Source organism: Calonectris borealis, chromosome 2 (assembly GCF_964195595.1).
Source record: "Calonectris borealis chromosome 2, bCalBor7.hap1.2, whole genome shotgun sequence".
NCBI lineage: Eukaryota > Metazoa > Chordata > Aves > Procellariiformes > Procellariidae > Calonectris > Calonectris borealis.
This window is the reverse complement of record NC_134313.1, coordinates 22,806,733-22,822,969: the sequence shown is the minus strand read 5'-3', so window position 1 is coordinate 22,822,969 and position 16,237 is coordinate 22,806,733. Positions and strand designations below refer to the sequence as shown.

At 39.4% G+C, this 16,237-nt stretch overlaps 1 protein-coding gene across 1 annotated transcript in view; it reads right to left on the bottom strand.

Moving 5' to 3' along the window:
• The window catches only part of DPYS (dihydropyrimidinase), a 32,055-nt gene extending 18,445 nt beyond the window's left edge, over positions 1 to 13,610 (bottom strand). Inside the window, exons 1-4 of the mRNA XM_075144578.1 lie at positions 13,251 to 13,610; positions 9,104 to 9,262; positions 6,740 to 6,919; positions 5,443 to 5,632 (exon numbers count right to left, since the gene is read on the bottom strand). Of these exons, the coding sequence (XP_075000679.1) occupies positions 5,443 to 5,632; positions 6,740 to 6,919; positions 9,104 to 9,262; positions 13,251 to 13,520 (799 nt within the window). The 5' untranslated portion in view covers positions 13,521 to 13,610. The remainder of the gene's footprint in view (positions 1 to 5,442; positions 5,633 to 6,739; positions 6,920 to 9,103; positions 9,263 to 13,250) is intronic.
• Positions 13,611 to 16,237: the final 2,627 nt, after the last annotated feature.

Here is a 16,237-nt window from a genome sequence, read left to right as displayed (position 1 = left end):
TTCTCTGGCTTTCTGCACATAAGTGAGGCATTCACTGTACTGTCGGAAAACAGCAAAGCAAACCTTTGCAGATTTCTCTCTCCACATTAGATTCTGGTACTTCTGTGAGCTATTGGATTATAACTCCTACACTAGCATATGTAGCTATTGAGGAGCTCAATTCTTTTCAAAATATGTTTCCCACTGCAGTAGTGCCATTTGTTAAATTTTCTGTGCTAGAGTTGCAAAAAGGCCTCATACCATTTAAAACCCATAGTTCTACAGTTATTTCTATAAGGTGTCAAGACCTGCTCTGACATTACTATACTGTACATTTACTCCAAATACTGCATAGTTTAACTTCTGCCACAACCTAAAGACTCCCTCTTAGCATTATTAATTTGCTATAACCATCTCAGCATGCTCTGACATGCTGTACGTGCTTGTCTCAGACTGACACTTCGGCTTGGAGCATTCTAAGCTCCCAGTCCCACTTATCTACATATTTACAGGTTTACACTTGGGCTCAGAGGGAGACCACCACCATTTTTTGGACTGGAAATCATGACTTAAGCAGTTATTTGCTGTTTTTTGCATCTTATTTTCAAAACCTAAAGCACTGGATATGAGGCCACCCATGTAAGTGATAGGTCCACTCCGTGAATGAGGAGGTTCGAGTCAGATTAGTGTTTTCCTAATTCAGAGCTGCTGCAGGAGTTCGGGGGATCTTGGTCTTCCTTGGGCAACTCCAAACACAGTATTTGAGGGCAGGCTGCCTCAAACCTAGATATATACAGAAAAAGTCCTGTATATATAACCAATCTCCTATATTTACCTATTAGGCTTTGGACAGATTTTTCATGAGCAAAGTCAGTGGAAATCAGGGGAGGAGGAAGTGTGGTGTGGTGTGATGTGCGTCTTTCCTACTGCATCTAAATATGCTAAAGAAACTTCCACCCAAACCTAAACTATGAATCTTTAGGATGTAGCTATAAATGATGAAAGTTAAAATGCTAGGAAAGGAGTAAATGTTTAGCTTCCATAAATTATTTTCTTATCTCAGTTTCATAACAGAAAAATGAAGTCTCCAAGCTCACAGCTGTATATGCTGAGTTGATTCTAACTCATGTACCACAGCTGATGACAGTATTTCTGCAGTCAGAATTTGACCTGAGCAGCTCCGCTTGCTCCCATGAGTGGGAAGAGTACAAGCCATTTCCTCAAGTGATTTTGCGACTGAACACTGCAGTTTAAACGGACTACATCTGGACACTTCTGCTGACTGTGCAATTGCATTTGATTTGGACCGTGACTAGACAGACTGAATATATCAGTAATATCAAGACTGTGCTTTAATTCAAATAACAAGGAAATTCTGCATTAAGGCTCTTTTAGCTCAATTGGCTTCTGCCATAAAACTGGAGTAATGCAGTAATAAATCAGGTCTTTCCATTTGTTATATTTTCCTGCATTCAATAAAAATAGTAAGCATAAAATGTTCTGCTGTTTGGTCTTTCTGACATCTCTGAGCTGCTGGAAATTAGCTGTGGATTTTGTGGCTTCTTCATCAGATGCCCAAATTGGCTGGCAAGAGCTATTTTCACATAAATTACTTTATAACAAAGAAGAACACGCAACTGCAATTTATTTTACCACCTATCAGAACTCAGAAAGAGTTATAATCTTGAGAAACACCAACTAACATTTACAGGCTTGAAAAACTGGTCCCTGTGTGCTTATTCTAGTAAAAGTTTCAGAAGCACTTAAGATAAGGTCATATGGGGCAAAGATACTCACTGACCAGCTATGATCTGAAAGAAGCAGAACTGCAAGGCAGTGTTTATTGAATCAGGCATAGCATTGCATCAATTAGGCTATCTACAGTCTGGACTTGAGCTGTCCTGCATGAGCCAGCTAAAAAGCTGGCATTTTTAGTTGCACTCCTGTGCTCAGAATTAGCTTGAGAGTCTGTATACCCATAGCTATGGGCATGCCCTTCCTCTCACTAAGAGCAGACCTAAGCCATGACTGATGGTAGGAGGTACCGAATTTATAAGTCTAAGCAAGCTTCTTGTAATCTGACCAAGTACATATTTTTGTATGCATTTTTTTAAAAGGGAGAAACCTTTTAAAAACTGACTTTTTAGTAAGATGCTGCTCTTCAGTTCTAATCTGCACTAGAAAGTCTTATTTCCTTAGCTGTAACAGCACAGTTCAATGGGCAAAGGAACATGATCTCTAGTCTTCTGTACACTTAGAATGAAAGCATTTTTAAGTGGGAGGCAGTATAAGTCATATATCCCTACATCACATTTTATTAGCCTTGCTTCCCTGTAGGTGTTACTGGCCAAAGGAATGGGTGACAGGGCCACATTAGTTTTCCCCAGTAAGTTCACATCAGGTAGTCCTAACAAGGAGAGGGAGCTGCAACTGCTTGACACCAGCGCTCTAGAGCCTTGTCTTCTCATTGTAGGGAAGACACACAATAGCAGAAAGAGGATCCTCTTTGACTTCCCACTCAAGGGAATGAGACTGAGCACACAGAGATAATCAGACTGCCCTTCTGTGGAAGCAGACAGTTCCTCTACCTATTCTAGCAAGATTCAAGATCATGTTCTGCCTAGAAATGAAGAACCATCCCACTGAGATGAGCAAGAACAGAGAGGTGTTGTCTTTGACCCTCTCAAATGGAGAAATGGTGAACCATTGCTTTTGGCAAACAGGCTGGTCGGGCCCAAAAAGAACAGAATGGGAGCATGAGTTAACCTCTCCCTCTTCAACACAGTCACAATATGGAAATCTTGGATTTCCTGTTGAATATTCAGCAGCAATGTAGCTGTTGCTGATGTACATGAAAAACATGCTGCTACAATCTGGAGAGTTCCTTCAGTGGCCAGTGTTGCTGGAGATCAGAGCAGACATAGATGGTGGACTTTGGGATGGAGGGGAGAAGGAAAGGTGGTCACTCATGTGATTCCCCTAAAGTTTGCTTATTCTAGTATAAGAACTAGTATCCTTTTACAGCCTGTGTGATTGATTTTAGCCTTTAAGGTCTGAGCCATAGCTTACTGAAGACAACAGAATTATGCCTACTCTCTTTAGCAAACTGGATCAGGCCTTTGGTCTCTAGCTCTAATATTATTGTTCACCTTCTATAGCTAAATGAGGGACAAAGAAGAACTGGGCTCTGACTTACATTTTTGACTAGGAAAATCACCATCCCACAGAATTTGAGAAGCAATGCTTCAACTCTGGTATCACACTGTCACCCAGAAAATAGATTACGCTCACTGAAGATCAGTCTCTCCCCTTCTGAGGTCAGTGATGGAATAGGAAGGGATATCAATCTTCCCCTGACATGAGCAGGGAGGAATATGCACCCACACACTGTACTTCCTGCTAAGTGCTTGGAAAGGATCATGAACAATTTCACAATTGTAAATAGCAGGAAGCTAGCATCAAGAAATGGAGAAATAATCTTGAAAAGATGAATAAACTGCATTAGAGTGTATATTTCAAATGCTTGAGAGCCCTCCTGTATTTAGGAGTTTACACAGCTTTCATATCAGAATGATTTTAACCTGTCCAAGTTGCATATCTTTCAGCAAAATATATGGGCTTTATTTATGTCATTCATACAATACTTTGAGAATTTTTTTTTTTTTGTCTGGAACTCCTTGTTTTGTATTATCACTTTTAATTGAAGAATGGAAAATAACTTTTACTGAAACTAACAACAATGAATTTATAATTGCCAGAATTTATACAGATCAGTCTCATTAAAAACTATAATTGTACCTACCTTTGTGGTACTATCTTTTGTGTGTAGCTATCTTTTGAAATTTCTTAATCAATCCTAGATTTCCGTTTCCTAAACAGTATACTTCCATGCAAATAGGAAGTAATAATTAAGGAGAGATGTTTTAGATTGCTGTGCACAAAGGCAAGCATTGATGATTCTGACTGCATGAACCCAGGAAGCTATAAAATCCAGTTTGCACCACAATAAGTATAAGTTGTACCAATTTCTTCTTTTTACACATTGAAGAAGCATACTGTTATCAAGTCAGTTATCATACTGGCACTGCAGACTATTCTAACACACATGCCTAACAATATTTTACAGTATTTACTATCAGCATAGAATTTTGTACTTGAATACTGTGTTATAAAACACCACCTCCTATCTTTGCTCTTTTATGCTCACAACCAATGTTTCATCTTTAATCTAGGTATTTTAACTGTTGTTACAGCTCTTGTAGTTAATGTTGACACCACACCTGTGAATGTACAAATAACCGTACACTGTGGATATAATCCACATTACCAGCAGCACTGTCATCTAGTGGAGGAATCTAATATAGCACAGTACCAAAAGATGTGCTAGTAAAAAATATTCTGGTAGATTCTTTTATAAACTTGAATTACTGGTAAGTCTTACTAGAAGTCATAATCAATACATATTCCACATAAACATATCTATCTATATTAGCACAATGATATCATGCTGGTTTTGATTGCACTTTCCTCAAGCTCTAATACTTTGCATTTTGATATTAACAATCTACACCCCCAGTGTAAGCATTATCTAAAGTCAAGAAATAAGGAAACTGAGGTCTGTATGCAATTCATGTTGGGTCAGATGAACACAAGCTGAGATGTAAAAGGATAACAAGGACAGGTATTCCATAACGTTTTAGGCCCTCCAAATCACGTGCCTCTGTCCTGCTCCTTCCACCCACATAATGTCTCCTCACAGCGCAGTGGTTCCACAGGCTACTCTGGATGAACTTATAGATGAGGAGGTAAAAACATCCTGAATCCCTACAGTCTAGTCAAAGGTTGCTTCCAGCCTGACCAACAGATGGTCAAGAGAGTCAGGTTCCCTTGGCTGACCAGAACTATTCATGAACCCTGCAGTGTATGACCTGAGAAACCCTTCCCTGGAGGGAATCGAGGCTTTCAGACACTGTTACCATCACTGTGATTTCTAAGTGCCCAGTGAATAGAGTCCTGGTCATGACATGGCACTGTCTGTAAAAACATGGTGTGGTCTCTGTTGTAGAACTTCTCATCTAAATAGCTGGTAATAATAGCTTGCAGACTATAAGTCAAGGGACGGGAATAGCAGAGCATATATTGTCTTGGATGGTCGCATCATTTTTAATGCAACAATGCTGTCCTGGCCATTACTTTGACCTTGGAGGTACAGTACGAAGGAGAAAAATGTTTGCTCCAGGGAGAAGGGACAGTCTCAATCTCAGTTGCTGTTCTTCCACACTGCTTAGCTCCCCTTGGGCCCCACAACACACACAGATAGTTTAGACATCTCACTCCAAGAAATTCACCCATGTTCTGAGGGTTATGGCACCCATGACAAGTAGGACACTGATGCTATGTTTGGTTTTCCACGACCCTTCCTCCAATGCCACTGACCAAGCATAAAAGAATTAGGACTTTTACCTTCTCTTCGTGCATTACTTATCACCCTTGCTGCAGATTTGCTCATTACATGGACTACAAAAAGGGGGCAGTTTACAGCATTTGCTATGGTAATTGCTCTCTGTGTAGCTTCAGCTTCCACTTCTTCAGGACGACACAGCTCATGCCCCTCAGGGCCAGTTACTCCCATGGCCAGCATCTTCTTTGCACCCTGAAAAACAGGTCAGAGTGGAACCATAGTGTCATGAACATGCTGTCAGCCAAATGGATCCTAAAGCAGCCACTGCAGCTAGTTGGAGGAAAAAAAAAAGGCAGTTATGATTTTTTTTCAAGAGAAGTTATTGTTGTGTTATCTGAAATCCAATATATCTCTCAATAAACACAGGTCTCAGAACACCTAAGTGACTTCAAAGAACACACTCCACTGGCTTGCAGGGATAAATCACTGCTTTTGAAAATTCTACCTCTTTCTCAATATGTACTCTTAAATGACCACAGCCGGTAACTGAGATAACAGTACTAACCCCTCATTGAAAAAAAAAAATGGTAAGATCCTTACTAAGCACAAAGATACACTCCAGAGCCTCTGAATGAGGCTCCAAGGTTTTAAGAAGCATAAGATTTTGTCCTCACTATATTCCAGGAACTTATGCTTTGCTGATTTGAGATCACTTAGCAATAAATTCATTTCCATTATGGGACCTGGGCAGAGTCAAAGCACTGTTGAGTAGAAGAGTTGAAGAAACTCGAAGCCATCAGTGTAGTTATACTCCCAGTGCCTCCACACAGCACTAAGATGGCAGTAACAAGCGTGAAGCGAGGCTAACTATGCATAGAGGGACATTGAGACTTTTGTGCTCAGTCAGTGAAGCTTTCTCCATACTTCTGGATTCACTCCTGATGAGCTGACTATGTTTGGAGAGACCTAGGGTCTCTCTATCTAAATACTTGGCTGAGTGCTCCCCCTTTGACCTGGTCGATGGTCAGGCTCTGACTGATGCCTTCTTTGTCAGTCAAGTATACATATTATATTGCAGCAAGTATATATATTATACTGCAAGTATAACTTTCATTATAACAGGATCATTTGCCTTCTGTCTACCCTGAACCCAGGACTCCAGGTTACAATTTCTTAGCCCACCACAAGCATCCTTTAGGATCTTGGACAAGATGTTTGCCTTCAGTTCCATGGAAATAAAATAGGGTAGAAAAGCCTTTTGCTATGATACAACGATGGTACTAATACATATATTGAAGTGCTTAGATAACAGGACCATTTATATTCCTGTCTTTGATGGACAAAATGTCAAATGCCTACCTGTGCAATTAGCTCCCCATTCTCTGCATGGACTTGAGCAACTGCTCCAAGTTCCTTACAGCAGGAAAAGGCTGCATATAACTCCTCATCATTGACCATATATATATCTTTATAGGCCATAAACATCTTGAAGGAGTTGACGCCTTTCTTTTGAACAAGACTTTTCATTTCTTCCTTCACCTGAAAGACAGTCAGCAATTTTCAAAAAACAGCAATATTATATTTTACCTGTTAATAATTTTGTATAAAGGAATTGTAAGTATGAAGGGTGAGCCTTTATTCACCCATCAAACATATGTTCAGTCCAAACAGGGTGAGCCTTTACTCACCCATCAAACATACAGTCAGTCCAAACAGCCTAAGTCACATATATAAAGACTGACTTATCTCTTCTTCTTGTATCAAATTGATTCTCGAAGTATATAAACCAGTACCACTGCAGTGCAGAAACGAGAGGCAAATTGCAGGAAGGGAATGCTTTTTTAAAAAATAGTGAAGCAGAATTTTATTCCAAACAAACCTCCTGATGTTGAAAACACCCTGTCCAATATTACAATAAATGTATCCAACTTATAGAGTATGGAAATTGTGCAAAATTTCTTTTCAAAATTGGATCGTAATAGGCTTCAGTTTCTGGCAAATAACAGAGTGACAGAGCTTTGTCCTGACTCCAAACAACACACAGCCTTTTGAAATATTTTGTCATCCAACAAAACTCTCAAACTCTAGCTGCAAGCTTGCTTTTTTTCTTATATGCCCTCCTTAATAGGATTCCCTGCTTCTGCTAGAGTCTGTGAAGCCCAGCAAAACATTATGTCCCAAAGAAAGAAAGATGCAGATTTTAGCCCAAAGGTTTCTTGTGCAGCTGGTTAGCTAGAACTATTCATTACCTAACTTTGGCTCTCCCTTCCCAGTAAAATGATGGTGACAGTAATTGACGTGTATCTGTGATGTTATTACAATTTCCATGGGATGAATTCCTTTCAAGAAGTAAAACATTATTTTTCATCTTCTCTCTAATAATCTGGTTGGATCTTCCCAAGAAAAGTGAGAGATTGATATAAAACTCAAGGAAATTTTCTGGACTTATCCAGAGGAGGACTTATCCAGAGCATATCTTGAGTGGGAATTATCAAACAAATAAATACCTGACATAAGGCCCTGCTCTGGCGCAAATACAGAGGCACGTCATTTATTTTCTTCTTAGCTAATTACTGTGAATAAGGGAAGGCATTGCAAAGAATGTATGTTTTTAATCAATACTACAAATTAAATCCTGAGGAGATGATAGCTAATTAGAAAGGCATGAAATATCGAAGTCTTCTTTACCCAGGTCTTTTACAGCTACAAAACATCAGATCTTTCTTTTTTCTTTCAATCTTGGCCTTTAAAAACAGTTAACATAAACCAGAACATTTCATTGATTTACACCTCCCTAGTTTTATTGGATTTTTCAGTACAATTCCACTCTTCTCTGCTAAGGCTGTTTCAAATGCACATTCCTCAAACTTCACTGGAGAATTTATTTTATGTCTTTGCTTTACAAGTTGGGGTCAGTTTATTTAGTGCTCAGTGCACAGAATACCAAAGATGGGGTGTTTGCAGAGTGAAGTCTTTGGTTTATATATTTTAAAAGTTAAAAAGTAGAGGAATTACTCATATTTAAAAATGGAATTTACTTTATATCTATGTGCTGATGCATGTTCTCTGAGGATCCAAAGTGGTCTTGTAAAACCTGGGTCAGGTTCAGAGAGATGTCAAGCACCTGAAAAGTTAATTTATTCAGTAAAGCTGTCAGGCTATCAGCAAACATTCACACAACAAGGACGATTCTCACATATGTAAATTCCAATAAGGTTTTTTAGATAATCTCACATTCAAGTGATTATTGGCTCCAGTCCCGCTTCACTTTAAGGAGATATTACTGCAGTCACTCAGGAATAGAACTCTTCCTTTACAAATAAAGTTAAGTACCGTATTTTTCATGTATAACCTTATTTAAAAAAAAAGTAACACCAAGACTCAACAGGAGCATAGATTATCAAGTGTTCAAGTAACAAAAGCCAAAATTTATGCAAACACCTCTTGCCCATTCTGGCCTTCCTGGTCTTGGTCTTGCACAACTGCTTCCTTTTCCTTTAACTTTGTGCAGTATTATCCAAAGTTGTAGGCTATCTGTAGACTTTCTTTATTTTTTCAAATACATGTACTTTTAGAAGGATGTGGACTATTTCAAATGTAGTTTTTACACACAAAAATACACTAACTATTACACTGTCAGTAAGCTATATTTAGCAAGTGAGGACTAATTCAAAGTAGGTGTGGTACCAATTCATGGAATTGAAAATCAGCTATTGTGCCTACCTTGTTGCTCCACCACGTAACTGCCACGTGCAGTGCATAATCACAGCAGACTTTAGGGTCTGCCCAGCTTTTCCATGTATCAAAGGCTTCAATAAGAGAACAGCCTTTCTGAGGGATGGCAAAGTCGATTATCATAGTGGTTCCTCCTGCTATAGCAGCCTGAAAGCAAGAAAGTTAATATTTTGCAATCAGAGAGAATGCAATTTTCCTCCCACCCTCTCCGATTCCCCGTGCAACAATTCATCTCGATACACGGAAAAGCCGAAAGCCACTGAAGAGTTTCCCTGAGTAAAATCTGAATTTGCAAAATGATTGTGGAGATTAATTTCACCTCCTTTGAGGAGGATGTTCTCGAACAGGTAGGTATTCAGGAGAATCATGGGGAAATTCTCAGACTGAAGAAGAAGTTTTCACACATGTACAAAATCTGATCAAAGATTTGGAGATGAGTCTGCAGCATTCATGTATCAGTGAGTTTCCTTCAGCGGGTGGGATCACTGAGAAAGAAGAGCACCAGAAGACCATAGTCAACTTGAGAAATGCTTCCTCAGAGCCTACGTAGCTGAAAAACACAAGCCTGTGTGACAGGAAAGTATTAAGGGGCAGATACACAATGAAAAAAAAAAACAGATTCAGTCTGAAAATCCAGTGTGAAAATCCCCAAACTCTTGCCTAACACCAAAAGGATTTTTAAAGTATTTTAAAATTATTTTTGTTACTGGCAGGGTATAATTTAGTAAAACTGCATAGCAGGTTTTGAAACAGAATGAGGTATTTACATCCTCCATATAAATCAAAAATTTTACTTTATGTATGTTATGAGGATCAAAAATTGCTTTTGAACCAATAATTTTCACTCTCCTTTATGGACAATTGAATTATTACTTTCTTTTTTCCTTTGAAGGATCTTTATTAATCACTCCCAGAAACCAGATCCTCGACTAACAGAAATTGATCCAATATAGAAATTCCTTTGCTGTAATTGTTGCAATCTTCCAAATTAGCCAGAGAAATCCTCTCGATTGCTCTGAACAACATCCCTTTGCACAACAGGTACAAACAATTCAGATCAAAATATAGACAGTTCAAATTCATGCTAAATTTTTCTTCCTATTTCTAGATCAATCAGTCTCTTCATTCCTTCTCTCCAGCAATCAGAAGCACAATTATAAATATGTCAGAATATTTTGCAAAAAAAGAAGTTTGGATAGTGACATAAATATTTGTGAATCTGTGATGAATTCTGCAGAACACTTTCTCCACGAGTTGTTGTTCAAACTTTCAAAATTTTTTTTCAACAAGACAGATTGACTTCTTATTTGTTAAACAGGATTTAGAATTAAAGAATATTTATAAACTTCAAGAAAAAAAAAAAGTCATTGGTTCCACAACTCCACTCAGAGTCTCTTTTTTCCCCCTAACATCTTTTTTCCCCCCTCTTTGTAAAAAGACGTATTCTGTGCCTTTATTTATTCAACTGAATGGGTAAATCTTAGCTAATCATTGTAGCACATTTTGCAATAGTTGGAACACAACTTTGTCTCTCTGATTCTCTTGCCAAAATACTTGTCAGACTATGACCTTGAGTAAATCGCACTTTCCATGCTTTGACCTGGGTTAAGAAGGTCTACAATATCTAAATTTTTGACATCTCATTCACTAGGCTGGATCTAGAGTCTTCTTTTAGGCAGCAAAGTGACTATCTGGACATCCTGTTTTGTGTATGCAGTCTCCGATTTGCAGTTTCTCTGTCCAGTGCCTCAAAAAGTTATTCAAAACACCTATATGCTAACTGAAATCAGTACTTTTTTTGCAAGTTAGCACACAATTTATCATCTCCTTTAATTTGGGATTTACGGTGTGGGCACCTACATCTGAGTTAGTCTGCATCTTCGGTTCCCTTTAAAGTCAATGGAGGCACTTGAAGAATGAGATCACTTAAACCTCAAGCAGATGTCTTAAAAGAAAGCCACAGTCATTGCTGTTTCTTTCACATGTTTTCTCTTGTCAACCAAAATCATCTTCTGGCTTCAAGTCACATTTGTTTGGTTTCTCTTGCGATGTCAAATTTCTAAATACATTGTTGATAATTAGTTTACAAAAATGGTCTTCACAGAAAAATAAAGGATTGTTGCAGAAAATGACAAAACATTAATATGTATTTCTGTGTACTGTAAATTATGTAAACTAAGTATTCCAGAAATCAAATTCTGCACTTCATTCAGCCAGGAAACATACTTTGTGATGCCTGTAGACAAGCAGAACAGACATTTTGGACTTGATTTTTTTCTCTCCATTTATCACAAAAAGCAGTGTGAAGTCCAAAAACTGCTTGTGGAAGCCATTTTGGTAACTACAATTTTTTTCAGGACATCTGAAAAAGACAGCATTGTGAGGCCCATATAATAATAGATTCTCTCATTTCTACCAGATAGCTACAGAAGAATCTTAGTTTGGGGAAAAAAAATCCCATGATCAAATTTATAATCCTTTTCCAGCTATTGGTTTTGGAGGTGGAAATTCAATGCTGTAGCTTTCCTTTTATATCTTATCTTACGTCTAACTTGGAGAGACATGTTATGTTTGACATAGCAGCCATTTTGGTATAGCAGGAAAGATCTCCTGTGATGGACAAAATAATTTTTTGTCAAAGTTTTGCAGAATAATTACAGTCTATTATAATGAGTCACTATAGAATCATAGAATATCTCAAACTGGAAAGGACCCATAAGGATCATTGAGTCCAACTCCCTGCTCCTCGCAGGACTACCTAAAACTAAACCATATGACTAAGAGCGTCATCCAGACGCTCCTTGAACTCTGAACAGGCAATAACTTCTGTGCTCATTGAGAAGAACAGTTCTAGTGCTTAGAACTATCCAGTGTAAAATATTTCCATTCCAAATATAGCAGGAACGCCAGCAAATCTACCTTGAGTTGGAATAAATATTGTTATTGAAAGAAATATGCCAGTAATTTAAGGATAGCATACAGGACATTTGTAGCCCTCCCTTCAGTACTCTGGGCTCAACATTAAAAAAAGCCAAATCCTTGTTAGACTATGGAAATGTACAATTACGCCACTCAAACAATCTAACTCACACTCTCATGACATGATGGGGCAAGCAAGAAATGAAATTTCCTGTTAAAGAACACGGTCAATCTAAGCAGGACTGCAAACTTTAAAGGTTCTTAAAAGTTGTGTGGTTACTGCACCACACCATTTGTCAAAAGGAGTTGAATTTAACTTAATTCAACTATTTCAAAGAGGCAAATTAGTATTTTGCACATCAGAAAAAATGTACATCAGTGAAATCCATTTCTTCAGAAGGGATGCACTAGTGCTTTCTGCTTTTTAGCAAACCGCAGTTCTGTGGTGAGAGGGACAGGATATAACAGGCTCTCTGAGGATGCTAGCTAACAGACAAGCCAAGTAGGGCAATATGATCCCTTCCGTGGGCAAAGGATTTCAGCCTGCACAGTAAAGCTTTTAGAAAAGTACCTTACAAATTTTAGGGAGCTTTGTATGAGTATTTTTACTGTATGGAGATGATGCATAATACTGTTAACACTAGTAATTGATACACTGCTAATGCAGGGAATGTAATGAGATCAACTAAAAAGCTGAAAAAACCCACTGCAAGTGTAAAACTGGGAGGAATGAGATACTTTTAGAAAGTGTATTTGACCTGGACTTTCACCGCAACACACAGTAAGAGCAGAAGTGAATGACAGAAGAAAAGCTTGCATTCCCCCATGCTAACAGAGGAGAAAGATCAGATGACCACAGAAGCGCTCCCAATGCACTGGGGAGTTAAATTGTTGCTTTAGTTAACCTTTGCTCGGAAAAGTATGAAGCTTGTGGCATGTAACAGTGCAAATTGTAGTCTGCATGGCAACAGTCAGGGTAAATGACTGCGCTTAACACTTGCCACCCGCAGCCCGAAAAGTCTCTGAAGGAACCCAAATGACATACTCGTTGAAGGTGGACCTCTGAGTACCCCAAAAGCTTATTACAATGTCCCAGCCAAGGGACAGTAACAATTGCCTGTGCTTGATTCACACTGTTCTCTCTTTTAGAAGTAACATTGAATAACCTTTCTAAGAAAGCTCAGATGGACACACAAACACGCATATGTGCACCCACCTTTGTTCCTGTATAGAAGTCATCTTTTGACCTGCTACCCATAAAAGGGAACTGCATGTGTGTATGAGTATCGATGCCCCCAGGGATCACCAGCTTGTTGGTCGCATCCAGCACGACAAGTCCAGTGGGTGGCTCAGGGTTTAGGTTCGGTCCCACCTGCTGCACCACTCCATCTTCCACGTACACATCAGCCACCACAGAGTGGTCATCGTTCACGACTTTTCCCCCCTTGATCAAAAGTTTCTGCTGAGCCAGGTTGTGGGGCGGCATGGGAGCCTACAAGGCGAAAGTGAGGCCTCAGCTCAGGAAGTTGCTCTTGCCTGAGAGTATTTCACCACCCACCCTTCTCCCAGAGCACCAGGTTATCTCCAAATGGCCCTAAACACACACCACACAGTGCTATTTAAACAGACTGCCCTCGGCAGCTCCACCTACCGCCTCCAGGGAAGCACCAATGCCCAGCGACTGCAGCGAGCCAGCGCACAGGCTGCTGGCAGAGCCCTGGCTTCAGGCCCTTTCTGCTTGAGTTCTCTTTGCCCGGAGAAAGCGGGGCCAGGCTTTCGGGAGGGTCCAGCTGATGCAGTAGGTACAGTCTGTTACAGTACCTACTATTCCATACTACTCGCTTCTTTAATTCTAAAGAATGAAGACTTGTTACTTAGGAGTTAGGTAACTAGCAGGTATTGTGTTTGCCGGTGGCAAACAATGCTGGTAGCATTGTTAGACCCTAGTAATGATTACCCTTGGAATTAAGAACCATAAATGAACGTGGTCCAGACAGGGCTCGGAGACAAACCTCGACCTTATAAGGAAAGAAAGGAACGGGTTCATGAAGAGTTCACTACCCTACCGACCACCAGAGACCACTCGAGACCCTCAAGAAGACCCTAAAGACTTTAGTGCGCATGTGTCTAGGATGATGTAATATTGTAATTAGTTCTTGGAAATTTAATGAATACGTAAAAGAGAAACTTAAAATATGTATGAGAAGCATGGATATAAACAGAAAGATGATTAGACCAGGTGTGCTTGATTCGTGGCAAGGCCACCGAGCACCCAGGCCTGAATAAAACAGTATCTCTCCTGAGCGTGTGGAATTGGTTACTTGCACACCAGGCACGAATTCGCTTGTCGGACAACAGTTTTTGGTGACCCAGGTGGGACTGCTGTGAAGCCTCGCCCGCATCGACTTGCCGGCTCTCAGTGGGGAGACCCTGCTCTCTGGACTCCAGCGCACACCGACCTTTTGATGGGGGACTCCATGAGTATCCTCCCCAACCACAGCAGGTGAGCGACTCAACGGTGCAACGCTAAGGTAAATGAGATATTGTTCTGGGGTATAAAATTGTGCATGCATTTGGTAAGGAATTGTGGCCAAAGGTAAAAGGTAATACGTTTGACAGTGATGACTGGAGTATATGAAATTGTGGCACCAAAGGTAAAAAGGGTACATTCATATACGTTTGACAGTGACGACTGGAGTATATGAAATCATGGTTAAGAACGTTCTTTTTGGGCAAAAATATGGGAACTCAGTAGTCTAAAGTAACACCTTGCTCTCCCCTTGGATGCATCATAAAACACCGGGGAAAATTTGGGGAAAATCCTTTGAAAAAGGAGAAATTAATTGAGTATTATACTAAATGGTGGTCAATGTATAAATTAGAAGATGAGGTGAAATGGCCAAAATTGGGAACTTTGCAATATAATATTATCTTGCAACTTATGTTATTTTGTCGACAACAGGGTAAATGGGATGAGGTCCCTTATGTGGACTTGTTCTTTACCTTGAGAAATGATCATGAAATTCGGCAGAAATGTAAACTTTTAGACTCAGATTCTAATGTGATGATGATGATGGAGGACAAGGAACCAAAAATGCATTGTTGTTCTGCTTGTAGTATAGGAAAACAGTGTTTAAAACTAGGAGAAGAGGAAGAAGATATACAAATATTGGTGGCACCGACTAAAAATGAAAGTTTTGAAACTGAAGCAAGGGGAATTAATACATTTAGTCCAATAGCTGGCAGAACTAGGACCCAACAGGGGTCTGTTTTATTAGCACCCCTTCGTCAGGCTGTGGGCCTAAGGGGGGAACCAGTGTTTGTGAAAATACCTTTTACTACTTCTAATTTGATGAATTGGAAAGAATTGGCAGGATCATATAGGGAAAATCCTGAAAAGGCATATAGATCTTTTAAGACAATTATTAAAAGTCATAATCCAGATTGGCAAGACATTCAAATTCTTTTAAATAATTTATTAACTCCTAAAGAAAAGAGGATGGAACTAATTGGAAATATGGAAAATGAAAGGAAAAAAAATAGGAAACAGAAAGCTGCTATTCTTGCGGCTGCTTTTGTGAATGCCCAAGGATCTGCTGGAGGTAGGGGCAGAGGATATTTGAGAGGTAAAAGCAAAGGGTACTTAAGGGGCAGAGGCAGAGGATGTGGAAATATATTTAAACAGTCTACTCCGTTAGGGATCAATCAATGTGCTGTATGTAAGAAGCAAGGACACTGGAAAAATGCGTGTTCAGAGAATAAGAAAGTTGCTGTGATTCAGCCACAGCAAATTCCACCTGCAGCTGATCTACTTATGTTGGGAGAGGATTCTGAATGATGGGGACCGGGAGCAGAAAATTATATTCTCCCAGCTGAGCCCCTGGTTCCAGTAAAGCTGGGAGACAAAGTAGTTGATTTTTTAGTGGACACTGGAGCAAAATATTCTGTTATAAATACATGTAAAGGACCAATGAGTAAATTTAATGTATCTGTTGTTGGGGTCACAGGAAAGAAAGAAGGAAGGCCTTTTTTGAAACCTTTAAAGTGTAAAATTGGAGTAAAAACATTGATGCATGAATTTTTATATATACCGGAATGTACCATGCCTCTCTTAGGACGGAATTTATTGACTAAATTGGGAGCACAAATTAACTTTAGGAAAGGAAAAATCCAAGTTCATTTTCCTGAAGATAATGCCTGGCA